Here is a 12,676-nt window from a genome sequence, read left to right as displayed (position 1 = left end):
AAGGATCAAACTCAGTGCCTCATGCGTGCTAGACAAATGCTCTATTGCTGAGCCACAACCCCAGCCCCAGGTTATCTGTTGCTTAGGGAATAATAAGGAAGCAAAAAGTTTGTCTCTGTTCAGTACAAGTGCTCCTCCTCAATATTTTCAATTGGTGGTTGGTTGAACTGAGGATGTAGAACCCACTGATAAAGAAGGGCAACTATACCAGTTGCCTTATCTGAATTCATTAATTCATGAAGTTTTACCATGATATTTATGTTTGTATTTATGTGCTTGATATTTACACACTGTGGTCCATAAAGTTAGAGACCATATCTGCTTTGTTGACTGGAATTCTCAGTCAGGAACCCAGTAGGTTTTCATTAAAGTATTTATTTGTTGAGTGAATGAGAAAAGCATCATGGACCAGAACAGAATGCCAGGAATTTTGTATTTAGAGACTGATGAGCAGTGCAATTTAACCAGCAGTCCTTTGTAGGAGAGGCAGGGTTGAGAGGTGAGCTGGACAGGTACAGTGGAACCAGATTGTGATGGCCCTTAAGGTAATGTGAATAGCAAAGGAGCTGTGTGAAACAACATCTGGAGGTGACACGTGAAAAGAGAAAGATGTATTTTAAACACTCAGACTGTAGCAAGGGGCATACCTTCAAAATACCAGGTTGAGAGGTTAGGGAACTACTAGGTTAGGGAATTAAACTTGACCCAACTTCACAAGGCAACAAAGGAGAGGAAAAAAATGATGGAAATAGAATTTATAAATCGAGATAGTTGAAATAAGTCCAAAGCATGCCAGAAATTGTATTAAAACCTTCAAGGATGTTCTTAGAATGAATCTGTGATATTTATAACAGAGTCATAAAAGTAAATCAAATAAGTAGAAACAGATAACACATAACAGATAAAACTAAATTTAAAAAATGGAAAAACATTTAGAAAAATTCTAATCAAAGGAGCTAGAGAAATAAGATAGAATTTAGGGTGGATATCTTTAATCAGGTCAAGAGTGTTTTCAAACTGGGAAAAAAGAATAGTCAGAAAGCATAATTATCATAAACATACATGTATTTAACAGCATGACTTTACAACACCATTTCAGAATTGCCAGGAGAAGCAGACATAATTACAAAATAGTAGGACTTGAACACATTTCAAAATTGAAAAGTCAATTAGACACAGAATTTAAAATGGCATCAAAGAATTGAGCCACAGGACTGGCAAACTTCATAAATTGAAGTAACATAGAATATTGTACCTAAACTATAGAAGTAAGACCTCAGATATTTTAAAATTTATCCAAAGGCCAGTTTTTAACCATATGCTATGCTACAGGGAAATTTCAACAATGTTCAGAATATATTGTCTTGATGGTACAATAAAATTAGAAAACAATGAAAAGACAATCATAATACTTTATGATTTGGGGAACTAAAGCTCAGTTAACAGGTCAAAGAGGAAATGAAAATTATAAAATACTTAATAGCTACATAACAATGAAAGCATTGCATATTAAAACCTGGGCTTGGCATGGTGGTATGCTTCTGTAATTCCAGCCACTCTGGAGGCTGAGGCAGGAGAATACAAGTTCAAAGCTAGCTTTAACAACTTAGCCAGGCCCCAAGCAAATCAGTGAGACCTGTCTCTAAATTTAAAAAGGGGCTGAGGGGGTGGGGGGAAGGGGGTCTGAGTGGTTAGAGTTTTGTCTCAGTGATAGAACGCTTGCCTATCATGTGTGAGGCACTGGGTTTGATCCTCAGCACCACATAAAAATAAATAAATAAAATAAAGATATTTAAAAATGTGCCAAGGCTGGGGATGTGGCTCAAGCGGTAGTGCACTCACCTGGCATGTGTGTGGCCCGGGTTCGATCCTCAGCACCACATACAAAGATGTTGTGTTCGCCGAAAACTAAAAAATAAATATTAAAAAAAAAATTCTCTTTAAAAAAAATAAAATAAAAAGGTGCTGAGGATGTTGCTCAGTGGCTCATATACTATAATTGGAACGATACAGAGAAGATAAGCATGGCCTTTGTATATAAGGATGATCCATAAATTTATGAAGTTGTCCATCTTAAAAAAAAATTGGAATGTGACTTAAGCAGAATTCACTGGGTAATAGAGTAGCTCTAAATGTATTTCTTAGAAAATAAGATTGATATAATGAGCATATATTCAAATCTTGATGTTAATAAATTAATAAAGGACCAATATAACAAAGCCAAATAAAGTAGAAGAAAGATAAAAATAAACATCAAAATTAATGAAATAGAAAGTAAAAATACAGTAGATTTTGTTTTTACAGTACTGGGGATTGAACCCCCAGGGATGCTCTACCACTGGACTATATCTTCAGTCCACCCCTCCTCCCCACACCCCTCCACTCTCATTTGGTACTGAGGATTGAACCCAGGGACCACTAAGCTACATCCTATCCTTTATTTATTTATTTATTTATTTATTTATTTATTTTGAGATAGAGTTTTGCTAAGTTGCTGAGGATCTAAGTCCTGCCTCAGACTCGAGAGTTTCTGGGATTACAGGCATGAATCACCACGTACAACTCCCCAGCCTTCTAAAAAATTGAGACAAGGGCCTGCTATGTTGCCAGGCTGGCCTTGAACTTGTGGTCCTTCATTTCAACCTCCTGAGTAGCTAGATTATAGGTGTGTACAACTGTGTTGGGCAAAATAATAGATTATTAATAAAACCAGAACATTAATAAAATGGACAGTCCTCTGTAAAGAGAGAGAAAGGATAAATAAGCACTGAGAACAAAAAATATGAACAACAGAATAGAGTTTAAAAACTATAAAAGAATGCTGAACAAACTACTGCCAAGGAATTTGAAAACCCATGAAACGGATAATCTTTTTTTTTTTAATATTTTTTAGTTAAAGGTGGACACACAGTATCTTTATTTTTATGTGGTCTGAGGATGGAACCCAGTGTCTCACGCATACTAGGCGAGCAATCTACCTCTGGGCCACAACCCCAGCCCTGAAATAGATAATCTTAATATGTAAATTATAGCAGACTCAAGAAGAAATAGAAAACCTGAACAAATCAATAATGATTCATTTAAAAAAATCTTACATATCTATGCTGCTCGTTTTTAAAAATCTTACATATGCATGCTGCTCATATATATATTTAAATAAAATCCATCAGACCCAGTTCTAGTACTTTATATTTTAAGGGGTATACATAATTCCTGTTATATCCAAATTATCATAGAAAAGTAGTAAAAAGACGGAAAGCTTCCAAACTGATTTTGTGAAGCGGGACTAACCTAAGCTTAAAATTTCCAGTACACAAAAGTTTCTGGTTAAACTCATGTATTATCTCAGCTATAAATATTCAAAATAAAGAATAGCAAATGAAATCCAGCATTGATTTAAAAACATAATGACTAGATGTATTAGTAGGGAGGCAAGGATGGCCAGATACTAGGAAGTCTATTAATGTAATCATGTAACTAGAGTAAAGGAGAAAACCCATGTAACAATGTCAATAGATCCAAAAAGCATTTGTTAAATTTCAGTGCTAAACTGCTGAGACTGGCTTTGAATTTGAGATCCTCCTGCCTCAGCCTGTGGGATTACAGGCATGTGCCACCATACCTAGCTGCCGTACTTTTTCTCCATGAAGTATGATATTTGCTGTAGATTTTTAGTATATACCCCTTATTATGTTCCAATCCACATTAAGAGTATTTATCCTCAGCAACTTAGGGTTGTCTCAAAATAAAATTTAAAAAATAAAAAGGAGGGCTAGGGCTGTAGCTCAGTGATGGAGCACTTGCATTGCATGCATGAAGCACTGGGTTCGATCTTCAGCACAACATAAAAATAAATAAATAAAAATAAAGGTATTTTGTCCATCTACAGCTAAAATAAATAAATAAAAAGGAGTGGGATATAGATATTGGTAAAGTGCCCTATGTTCATTCAATCCCTAGTACTCCCTCTCCCCCCCCCCCGAAAAAACAAAAACATCAACATCAAAATTTGAAAGAAGAACCAGTTATTATTTCTCCTAGACCTCTGTGGTCATGTGGTTCTGCTGATATGAACTGGTTCCTCTTAAATGTGTTGATCTGTCCATCAGCTGGAAGCTGGCTTGTCTAGTGGGGGCCTCAGCTGGGTCAACTCAGCCCTCCTTCTTTCTAGTCATCGTATTTCTTTTTCATTTCTTATGCTATGGTCAAGGACCTGGTGTTATGTTGAGGAATGGTGATCCTCCTGTGCATCCCTGTTTCCTTCCTAATCTCTGAAGGAGGTGTATCTGAAGTTGCCACTTGAAATTTAATGTTTGTTGTGAGCTTTTTAGTATGTATATTAAATTAAGGAGTCTTTTTCTGTTTCTTTGGTTTTGTCCTTTAAGCATTCTTTGACATCTTGTTTTTTCTCCTCTAACCTGTTCACATAGCTGTAAAGTGATGGATTCTCAGGTGTTGATCTCTTCTTGCATTCTCAGATGGTCACCTCTCCACATTTCTCATCATTTTGCTTTGTTTTGCCTTCAGTTAAAGATTTTTGCTTTGTATATTTATAAGTGAAATGTAACTGTAATTGTATTTTCTTGTTCTTATCTAATTTTAGAGTCAAGATTACACTGGGCTCATCAAATAATCTAGGTGTGGCTTTCTCTTCTCTTTCTTTTTCTTTTTTCTTTCTTTTCTTTTTTTTCTTTTTTTTGGTACTGGGGATCGATCTCATGGGTACTTGACCATTGAGCCACATCCCCAGCCCTATTTTATATTTTATTTAGAGACAGGGTCTCAATGAGTTGCTTAGTGCCTCACTTTTGCTGAGGCTGGCTTTGAACTTGTGATTCTCCTGTCTCAGTCTCCTGAGGCACTGGGATTTCAGGCGTGCACAGCTCTCTTCTGTTTTCGGTAACAATTTGCATAAGAACTACTTTTAAAATTTGTTAGGCTGGGCATGGTGATAGATACCTATAAGTCCAGCTATTTGGGAAGCTTCGAGGCAGGAGAATGAAAAGTTTGAGACCTTCCCATCCATGTATGATATATCAAAGTGCATAAATGCATTCTACTGTCATGTATAACTAATTAAAACAAATAAAAAATTAATAAAAAATGTTTGAGACCAGTCTCAGCAACTTAATGTGTTTCAAAATTAAGAGGGCTGGGGCTGTAGCTCAGTGGTGAATGCTCACCTAGTATGTGTGAGACCCTGAGTTTGATCTTGATCTACAAGTGGAATTGAAAAAGAAAAAAAAAACAAACTAAACAAAAAATGCCCAAAACAAAACTCAAATCCTTGAAATCAATTGTCACAGTATTATTTCAAATAGAGACCATTAACTGTTTTAATTCACTTTGCAGAGTGCCATGCATATTTGGGTGCTTAATAAGTGTTACTTGTTTGTCTAATATTCATTAGAAAAGACTAGTTGGAATAATTAATTTGCAGTCTCCTATGAGTAATTGCTAAGTTTGAAGGAGTGTTTTGCCTAGTATAAATCATAAAGCATATAATCAACAAACTTCCTATAATGCCAGCTACTTGGGAGGCTAAGGCAAGAGGATTGAGAGTTTGAGGTCAGCCTAGACAATTTAGCCAGACCCTGTCTCAAGTAGAGAAAAACAATCAAACTTAGGAGAGTTTGGCCCAGGGAAAACTTAAGTCAAATGTAAACAACATGAATAAAAAGTCAAATTATAACTAAGCCATGTAGTTATCAACAATGGTACATACTGGCTACTCACTCATTATAGGATTTGCATGGTTTATACCTTACAATGAATGCTCTTATTGTAGATGATTTATGATAAAATATTTTAGAAGTCATGAAAATCTAAAAAGAGCCATGTTCTTTTCTTAAGAAAATTTTGTCATTGTGAACCTCTATTAAACACTCATGACGCTGGTCGTGGTGGTGCATGCCTGTAATCCCAGTGGCTCGTTAGGCTGAGACAGGAGGATCTCGAGTTCAACTAGCCTCAGTAATTTATCCAGGCCCTAAGCAACTCAGTGAGAAACACTGTCTATAAATAAATTACAAAAAGGGCTGGGGATGTGGCTCAATGGTTTAGGCATTCCTGGGTTCAATCCCCAGTACCAAAAAACAAAAACAAAAAACTCTCATTACTTTTGAGGCTTTTGTTTTGTTTTTTGGTACTGGGGATTTAACTCAGGGGCAATTTACCACTGAGAGTCATCTCCAACCCTTTTTATTTTTTTATTTTGAGACAAGGTCTCAGTTGCTTAGGGCCTTGTTAAATTGCTGAGGCTAGCCTTGAATTTGGGCTCCTACTATGTCAGCCCCCAAAGCCACAGGGATTACAGGTGTACACCACTGTGCCTGGCTTGTGCAGGCTTGTACGCATATAAATATTTGAACTTTCTTAGGTGGGGTTTAAAGATGTAGCATATACCCATTATTGTTTAACTTTATGTATATTCAGTTTTGTATATCATATTGTCTTTAGGACTTTCACTCTTAAGGGGGGGACTCAGTGAATTGAAAAGTCAGACTACTTTTTTTCTTTTGTTAATAATTTAGGCCTTTAGTTTGTAGGCATATAAGCTTAATTATTTGTTGAATACATGAATGTATATGTGACTGTGGGTTCAAGCATCTTTATTTTACTTATATAATGTAAAATATGATATTAAAATAAGCCAGTAGACCAGAAAAACTGCAAATAGACAAACCGTAGGATAAAACATGAACTAACTCATCTTTTCTCTTTATAAATCTGTAGATTGTACTCCTGTTTTCTCATGTAGGCGAACCAAGTTTTTTACCTAGTGGTCCTAAATCACCTGATTCTAGCTTATTGTCTTTTTTCTTATAGATTAGTTTTCTTGACTTCCCTTTTCTCCTAAACATGTGCAACACAAACTTTGAATTTCATTATTTGTTAGTATGATTGTATGAGAAAAGCGTAGACCGACCTCCTCTTGTTTGTTCTCCTACTCACTGCTCAAAATATTTCTTTTTCTTAACTTCTCAGAAAGATACTTCCCATTGCTTTAGCTTTTGACATTAAAAAGCAAAACAGCAACCATTTTGCAGTTGGCAATATATAAAGTAATAGTAAAATGGATTTAACTTCATCTATTTTATAACCTATAAATGTCATAGAAGATTTTTCTGGAATTTCTGACTTTGAAATCATAAGATACTTTATGATCTTTGTCAAAGTATTTAACTTCTTGGGGCCTCAAGTTTATTGGTATATATAGAATAAGGGAAAACTTAATTCTCATGTAATTCTCCTTTTGGTGGTTGGAGAGCTTGCTAATTAAAATAGGAGCCAGTGTAGTGACACATACCTGTAATTTCACTTGGAGGCTGAGGCAGGAGGATTGTGAATTTTAGGCCAGCCTTGACACTTTTAGTGAAACTGTATCTCAAAAATAAAAAGGGCTGAAGATACAAGTTCAGAGGTGGAATGATCCCGGATTTTATTCTCAGTTACACTTCCCAAACCCTTTGTGTTATTATTCTCAGTTACACTTCCCACACCCTTTGTGTTAGAATCTAGCTGGAGACTATCTGAAAGAGCACACATTATAGGTTTGGGTGTTCCTGTGTCATATGCCTAATCCATGATAGTCAAAGAAAAAAGGTCATGATCAGGTTCTTTATGTTTTGAAAACCTGTGGGTGATAGGATCACTTGACTCTTTTCCAACCATAACATTGTATCATTCTTTGTACTAGATATCAAAAGGATACAAATGAAATCATTAGTGTAATCTAAAAATAAAAACACTTAAAACCTATATGGTATTGGGAACAATTATATATCTCAAGTATTTTTTTCTTCTTGTTACTACAGAACTATAAAATCACCCAAATATCACAAGTGAACATTTTGTGGCCATTAGCATTCAAATTCTGTAAAAAGGCCAAGGGTTTTTATTTTTGGTTATAGTGTACTTTAATTGTAATGATTATATATTCAGACATTTTCAAAACACAAGAGATTAGTGATTGAAAGAGTTTGCCCAACTAAAGCAAATTAACAAATGAAATGAATTTAAGATTCTGTCCTTGAAAATTAGAGACCATTAACAAGCTTTATAACCTTTCTTAAAATTGTGAGTTGTGACCAGTTGGGATTTTAAACTTCCCCTTCTTTCCATGTCAGTTACATATTTGCTGATTAACAAGCCACCCCATTACAACACCAAACATTTACCGTCTCACACAATTTTTGAGGTTGAGAATTGAGGAATGGCTTTGCTGTGTGGCCCTGGCTCTGGTCATCGAGGGCTTCACTCATCTGAAGACTTGGAGGGTCTGTCTGTCAGACATGGCTCTTGGCAGGACATTCTTGCCTTATGTTTCAGCTCCGCAGAGCTGCTGGGGGGGGGGCGTACTCATGACTTGAGTGGCATTTGGTTTTCATCTTCAGCTTTATTCTTTTTGTTAGAAGACAGGAACTAAGTACTGTCCACACTAAAAAGGAGAGGGGGAATTAATTAATTCCCATGAAGGGGGAAATGTGAAAAAAAGTGTGTGGATGAGAAAATCTGTAGGCACTAAATTTATCATCTCAGGTAAACAGGCTGTTAGTTTGGTTCCTGGGGAGTGTTGAGAGTGAGGGCTGTGGTGTCAGGGTGCTTGTTTGCATGCTGACTCTGCCCTTTTCTAACCTCAGTTCACTCATCTATATAATGAGCATAATAGTAGTATGTATTTCATAGGCAGGTGGAGAGGAGTGAGTAAAATAGGAAGGTAAAGTATTTAGCATAAAGACTTTTATTGGATGAGCATTCAATAAGCTGTTACTTTCCTTTTTTCCCTCTTCAAGGACATATTAGTTACTTTGTTATAGAGGATGTCTTTCTAAGTGTAATGTCATTAGCAGAATATGAATTTAAAGTGTCTATGGTAATAGCCTGCACATTCAGACTCAAAAGTTTAAGAAAATTCTGCTCATAGCTAGGCATGGTGGCTCATGCCTGTAATCCCGGCAGCTTGGGAGGCTGAGGCAGGAGTATTGCAAGTTTGAGGCCAGTCTCAGCAATTTAGCAAGGTCCTAAGCAATTTAGTGAAACCCTGTCCCATAATAAAAATAAAAAGAGCTGTGGATATGACTCAATAGAAGAGCAACCCTGGGTTAAATTGCCAGCACCAAAAACAAATAAATAAATAGGGCTGGGGATATACTTAGTGGTAAAAAGTGCCCTTGGGTTAAATTCACAGCTTAAAAAAGAAAAAAAATTCTACTTTACCTACTCATGACGAAAACTTGAAAAGTGCAGATGTGTATGTGCATATATACACAGAGATATACTTAAATGTATGTATATGTATCACATACTGTGATATATATAAACATGCATACTTATATATAAATATGTACAATCATGTGTGCCCCATGGTTTGAGTTATAACTATAGAAAAATGTATAAATCTTGCCACATCTATATTTCTAATATTTTCTCATGTTAAAAATTTGGGGAATAAGAGGAACTGAGTATGGCGGTACACACCTGTAATCCCAACTACTTGGGAGGCTGAAGCAGGAGGGTCACAAGGTGGAAGCCAGCCTTAGCAACTTTAATGAGAGTGTCTCAAAATAAAATAAAAAAGATTTGGGATATAGCTCAGTGGTAGAGCACTTGTCTAGCATGCAGAAGGCCGCGGATTCAACCACCACTACCGACAAAAAACTAAACATCAAAAAGTCCCATTCTGTGAATCCCTACCTTTGGTCTTAAGCACCCTCCTCCCCCAAAAATTCAAATTTGAAGTTATCATTATTCATTAAAGAGATGTGTCTCACTATATTGCCCAGCCTCCCCCAAACTCTGAGGCTCATGTGATCCTCCTTCCTCAGACTGACTAGTAACTGGAACTACAGATCTGTGCTACTGTGCCTTTTTTTGTTTTTGTTTTTAAATACAGCAATCCATTGAATATCTTCCCTGTTTCTTCAGGATAAGCCTAGAAATGAAATTCCTACATCAGAAACATGAGCTTCTTTTAGACTTTTGATAAATGGTACATTGCTGTCCTGGATGTTTGTTCTAGCTTATATGAGCAATGGCTTATCCTTTCTTGTTATTCCCAGTTAGTATTTATTGGTCTCTAAAAAGCATTAGTAGCTTTTGAAAGCCTAGTTACAGTAGTAAGGTAGAATGGTATTAATGCCCAGAGAATTTTGTTTTTACAAGAGCTTTAGAATATAGTAATATTTTCCAGTCTTTTTGAATTCATTTGTGTTATGTATATAAGTAAAATAAATATTATGCAAGAATACACACAGCTATTCTCCTGGAGATAAAAATATAAGGTGGTCACAGACACATGTAATTAGGATGTACAGAAAATTAAAAACACACACGTACATACATACATGCACATACACTTCTTAAGATACATTTTAAAAGCAGATAGTAAAGTAAAAGTTGCCTATCAGGCTACAGACTTGAGTCTTTCCTACATTGAGAAGACTATTCTTGAGCCATGTTGTCTTGTCACCTCCACAAAAAATATACTTGGGCTTATGGTACTGTTTTCTTTTCTAAACATAATGCATGAAAAAAATACTAATAAAGGTAAAAATTGAGATTTGTTATCAATTTTGGTGGTCTGACTAAAGGTTCCGTCTTGGTATTCCTTATCCCTCACATGGAGACTGTTAAAGATACTGTCAGTGGATGATCTTTATTTCATATTGATTACCAATAAGTGAAAGTAACCAGTCATTTAGTTTCTTTTGCCTCAATCTTAGCAGGTTTACATACTCCAAGAAAGAGATCTTTATTTGGACTAAAGGGAACTGTTTTTGGAAACAGCACGTGGGTTCTTTTTCGTAATAAGGCAGAGGTAGGGGAAGGTCCTAGAGAATAAATAGTGACAGAAGAAATTTGAAAAAAAAAAAAAAAAGAATCATGGGCTTTTTGCAAATCCATTCTGACGCTGCACTGTTGGGTAAACTTTTATAAAAATCATTTTATTCATTTTTATAAATATTGCTGTTAAATATTTTTTCTCTAAATAATCAATTCAAATCATAAAACGTATGTCACCTTGTTATTTTCAATTTGTATCTGGCAAAACTTTTGAGTTTATTCGGCAAACACCGAACACTTAATCTGTAGAAGGCAATGTGTTATGAAAATTTTGTGACAAACAACTTCAGGGTAACATTTTGTTTCAAATGATTTTTATCTTAAATTTAGGGAGACTTTTTCTTGTTATAATGAGGTCTCCAGTCATCATTTTCATTGGCTTGACTTTTTGTGTTTTCAATTAACTTCATAGTCACAAAGTTGGTAATTTATCTCCTTTTACTGTATTTTAATATGTACTTTTTTTGTAAGAAGGTTAGTTTCTCGCAAAAAGATTGTTGAAGTAGATGACGGTGTAAATGAACACCTTCGTTTCCAAACGAACAAACAGAAATGTAAGGGCACCTGGGTTTCAGACTGCCCTTAGGGGAGCCAGCGCCCGGGGCTGCTGCGTTCTGTTTGCTGCGTGCCTGTGTAGCCTGCCCTATGACTTCTGAAAGGGAGAGGGACCAAGTCGGGCTCGGAAAGTAGTGGAAGCTTCTTACTTTCCAAGTCCATGCTTTTGGAATATTTTCTAGATGTGACGTTTTTCGTTGGCGTTCCTGTTTTAAAGTGTGGTACTTTGAAGGGAACTGATCGTGTTGCATAAGCTACAAAAAGGCCCAGACAAGTTTAAGAGCCACCGCTGCTCCCAGCTGCGGGACAGTGCTCGGTCGCTTCCAGGAGGACCACCTGATTAATGGCTCTTTTGCAGGGGGCACGACTGCAGACTCGGCTTCCGCAGGGCGTGAAACGCGCCCCGTGCGGCCGAGGGCCGGGTCCCGGCCCGGCTGCCGGGCGCCGCAGCCTCAGGTGTCGCCGCGGCCGCTTGGGCGGGCGGGCGTCGGGACTTCCTGTCTGGGCGCGGGGCGGAAGGATCGCGTTGCCAGCCGGGCCGCCGCCGCCCTGCCGTTAGGTGGTGGGGTTTCTCAGCCCGGCGGCGGGAGGCGGGCCGGCCGCGGCTTCCTGTCGGAGGACGCGCAAGGATCCGGGCGTCGGAGTGTGTGCGAGTGCGTGAGTGTGTGTCGGTCGCACGGCGTGTGTCTCCGGCCGCGGGTTCCGCCTCCTCCCCTGCCGCCGCTGCTCACGGTGGAAGTCAATGTGAAGCAGCAGCTCCAGCCCCGGGATAAACATGGCGACGTCTCTGCATGAGGGACCCACGAACCAGCTGGATCTGCTCATCCGGGCCGGTAAGGACAGGGGAACTTTTCTCCTGTGCATCGGTGCAGCGGCAGAGGGGGTGCACAGAAGGCGGGGTGCCTCCCCGGTAGCGGTCAGTGCAGGGGGAACAGTGTCCACCTCAGTCACTGGGGCGGCCGGGGAGAGGGGGGAGTGAATGAAGTAATGGAGGCGACGAATCAGGAAGTGATCACCTTGGAGAGTAACCTGCCTCGAATCCGGCGTTGTCGCTTCAGGGTGGGTTCGGCGAGCGGCGACGGCAGCTGCCGGGAGGAGCGCTGCCAGCGGGTGCTGGGGAACCGAGCCGCGGTTAAGTTGGGGACTCGGGGGCGGACGAGTTTCGCGCTTCACCCCAGTTGCCGAGGAACCAGGAAGTGAGTGAAGCTGTTGTCTCTCCGCTGCGCCTGCCACGCTGTCTGGCTGGAGAGGCCGCTACTGCCGGCGGTCGGGGGCG

The 12,676-nt window shown here is 38.5% G+C and overlaps 1 protein-coding gene and 1 non-coding gene across 14 annotated transcripts in view; both read left to right on the top strand.

Moving 5' to 3' along the window:
• Positions 1-12,676, top strand: part of Elf2 (E74 like ETS transcription factor 2) — a 67,818-nt gene that overhangs the window by 34,072 nt on the left and 21,070 nt on the right. For 2 of the 13 annotated variants that reach the window (XM_048812073.1, XM_048812072.1), the window contains exon 1: positions 11,918-12,233. The exons of 9 other annotated variants lie outside the window; for them this stretch is intronic. In XM_048812073.1, the coding sequence (XP_048668030.1) occupies positions 12,176-12,233 (58 nt within the window). In that variant the 5' untranslated portion in view covers positions 11,918-12,175. Of the gene's footprint in view, positions 1-11,917; positions 12,234-12,676 lie in introns of those variants that run through there. 2 more of the 13 variants (XM_015479046.2, XM_015479045.2) reach the window with 1 other exon arrangement.
• LOC125619490 lies at positions 1,968-2,078 on the top strand. The gene has a single exon (XR_007351044.1). It is a non-coding gene; the product is annotated as a U6 spliceosomal RNA (small nuclear RNA).

The sequence above is a fragment of the Marmota marmota genome, unplaced genomic scaffold (assembly GCF_001458135.2).
Source record: "Marmota marmota marmota unplaced genomic scaffold, marMar, whole genome shotgun sequence".
Lineage (NCBI taxonomy): Eukaryota > Metazoa > Chordata > Mammalia > Rodentia > Sciuridae > Marmota > Marmota marmota.
The sequence above is the reverse complement of the archived record's forward strand: the minus strand, read 5'-3'. Positions and strand labels throughout refer to the sequence as shown.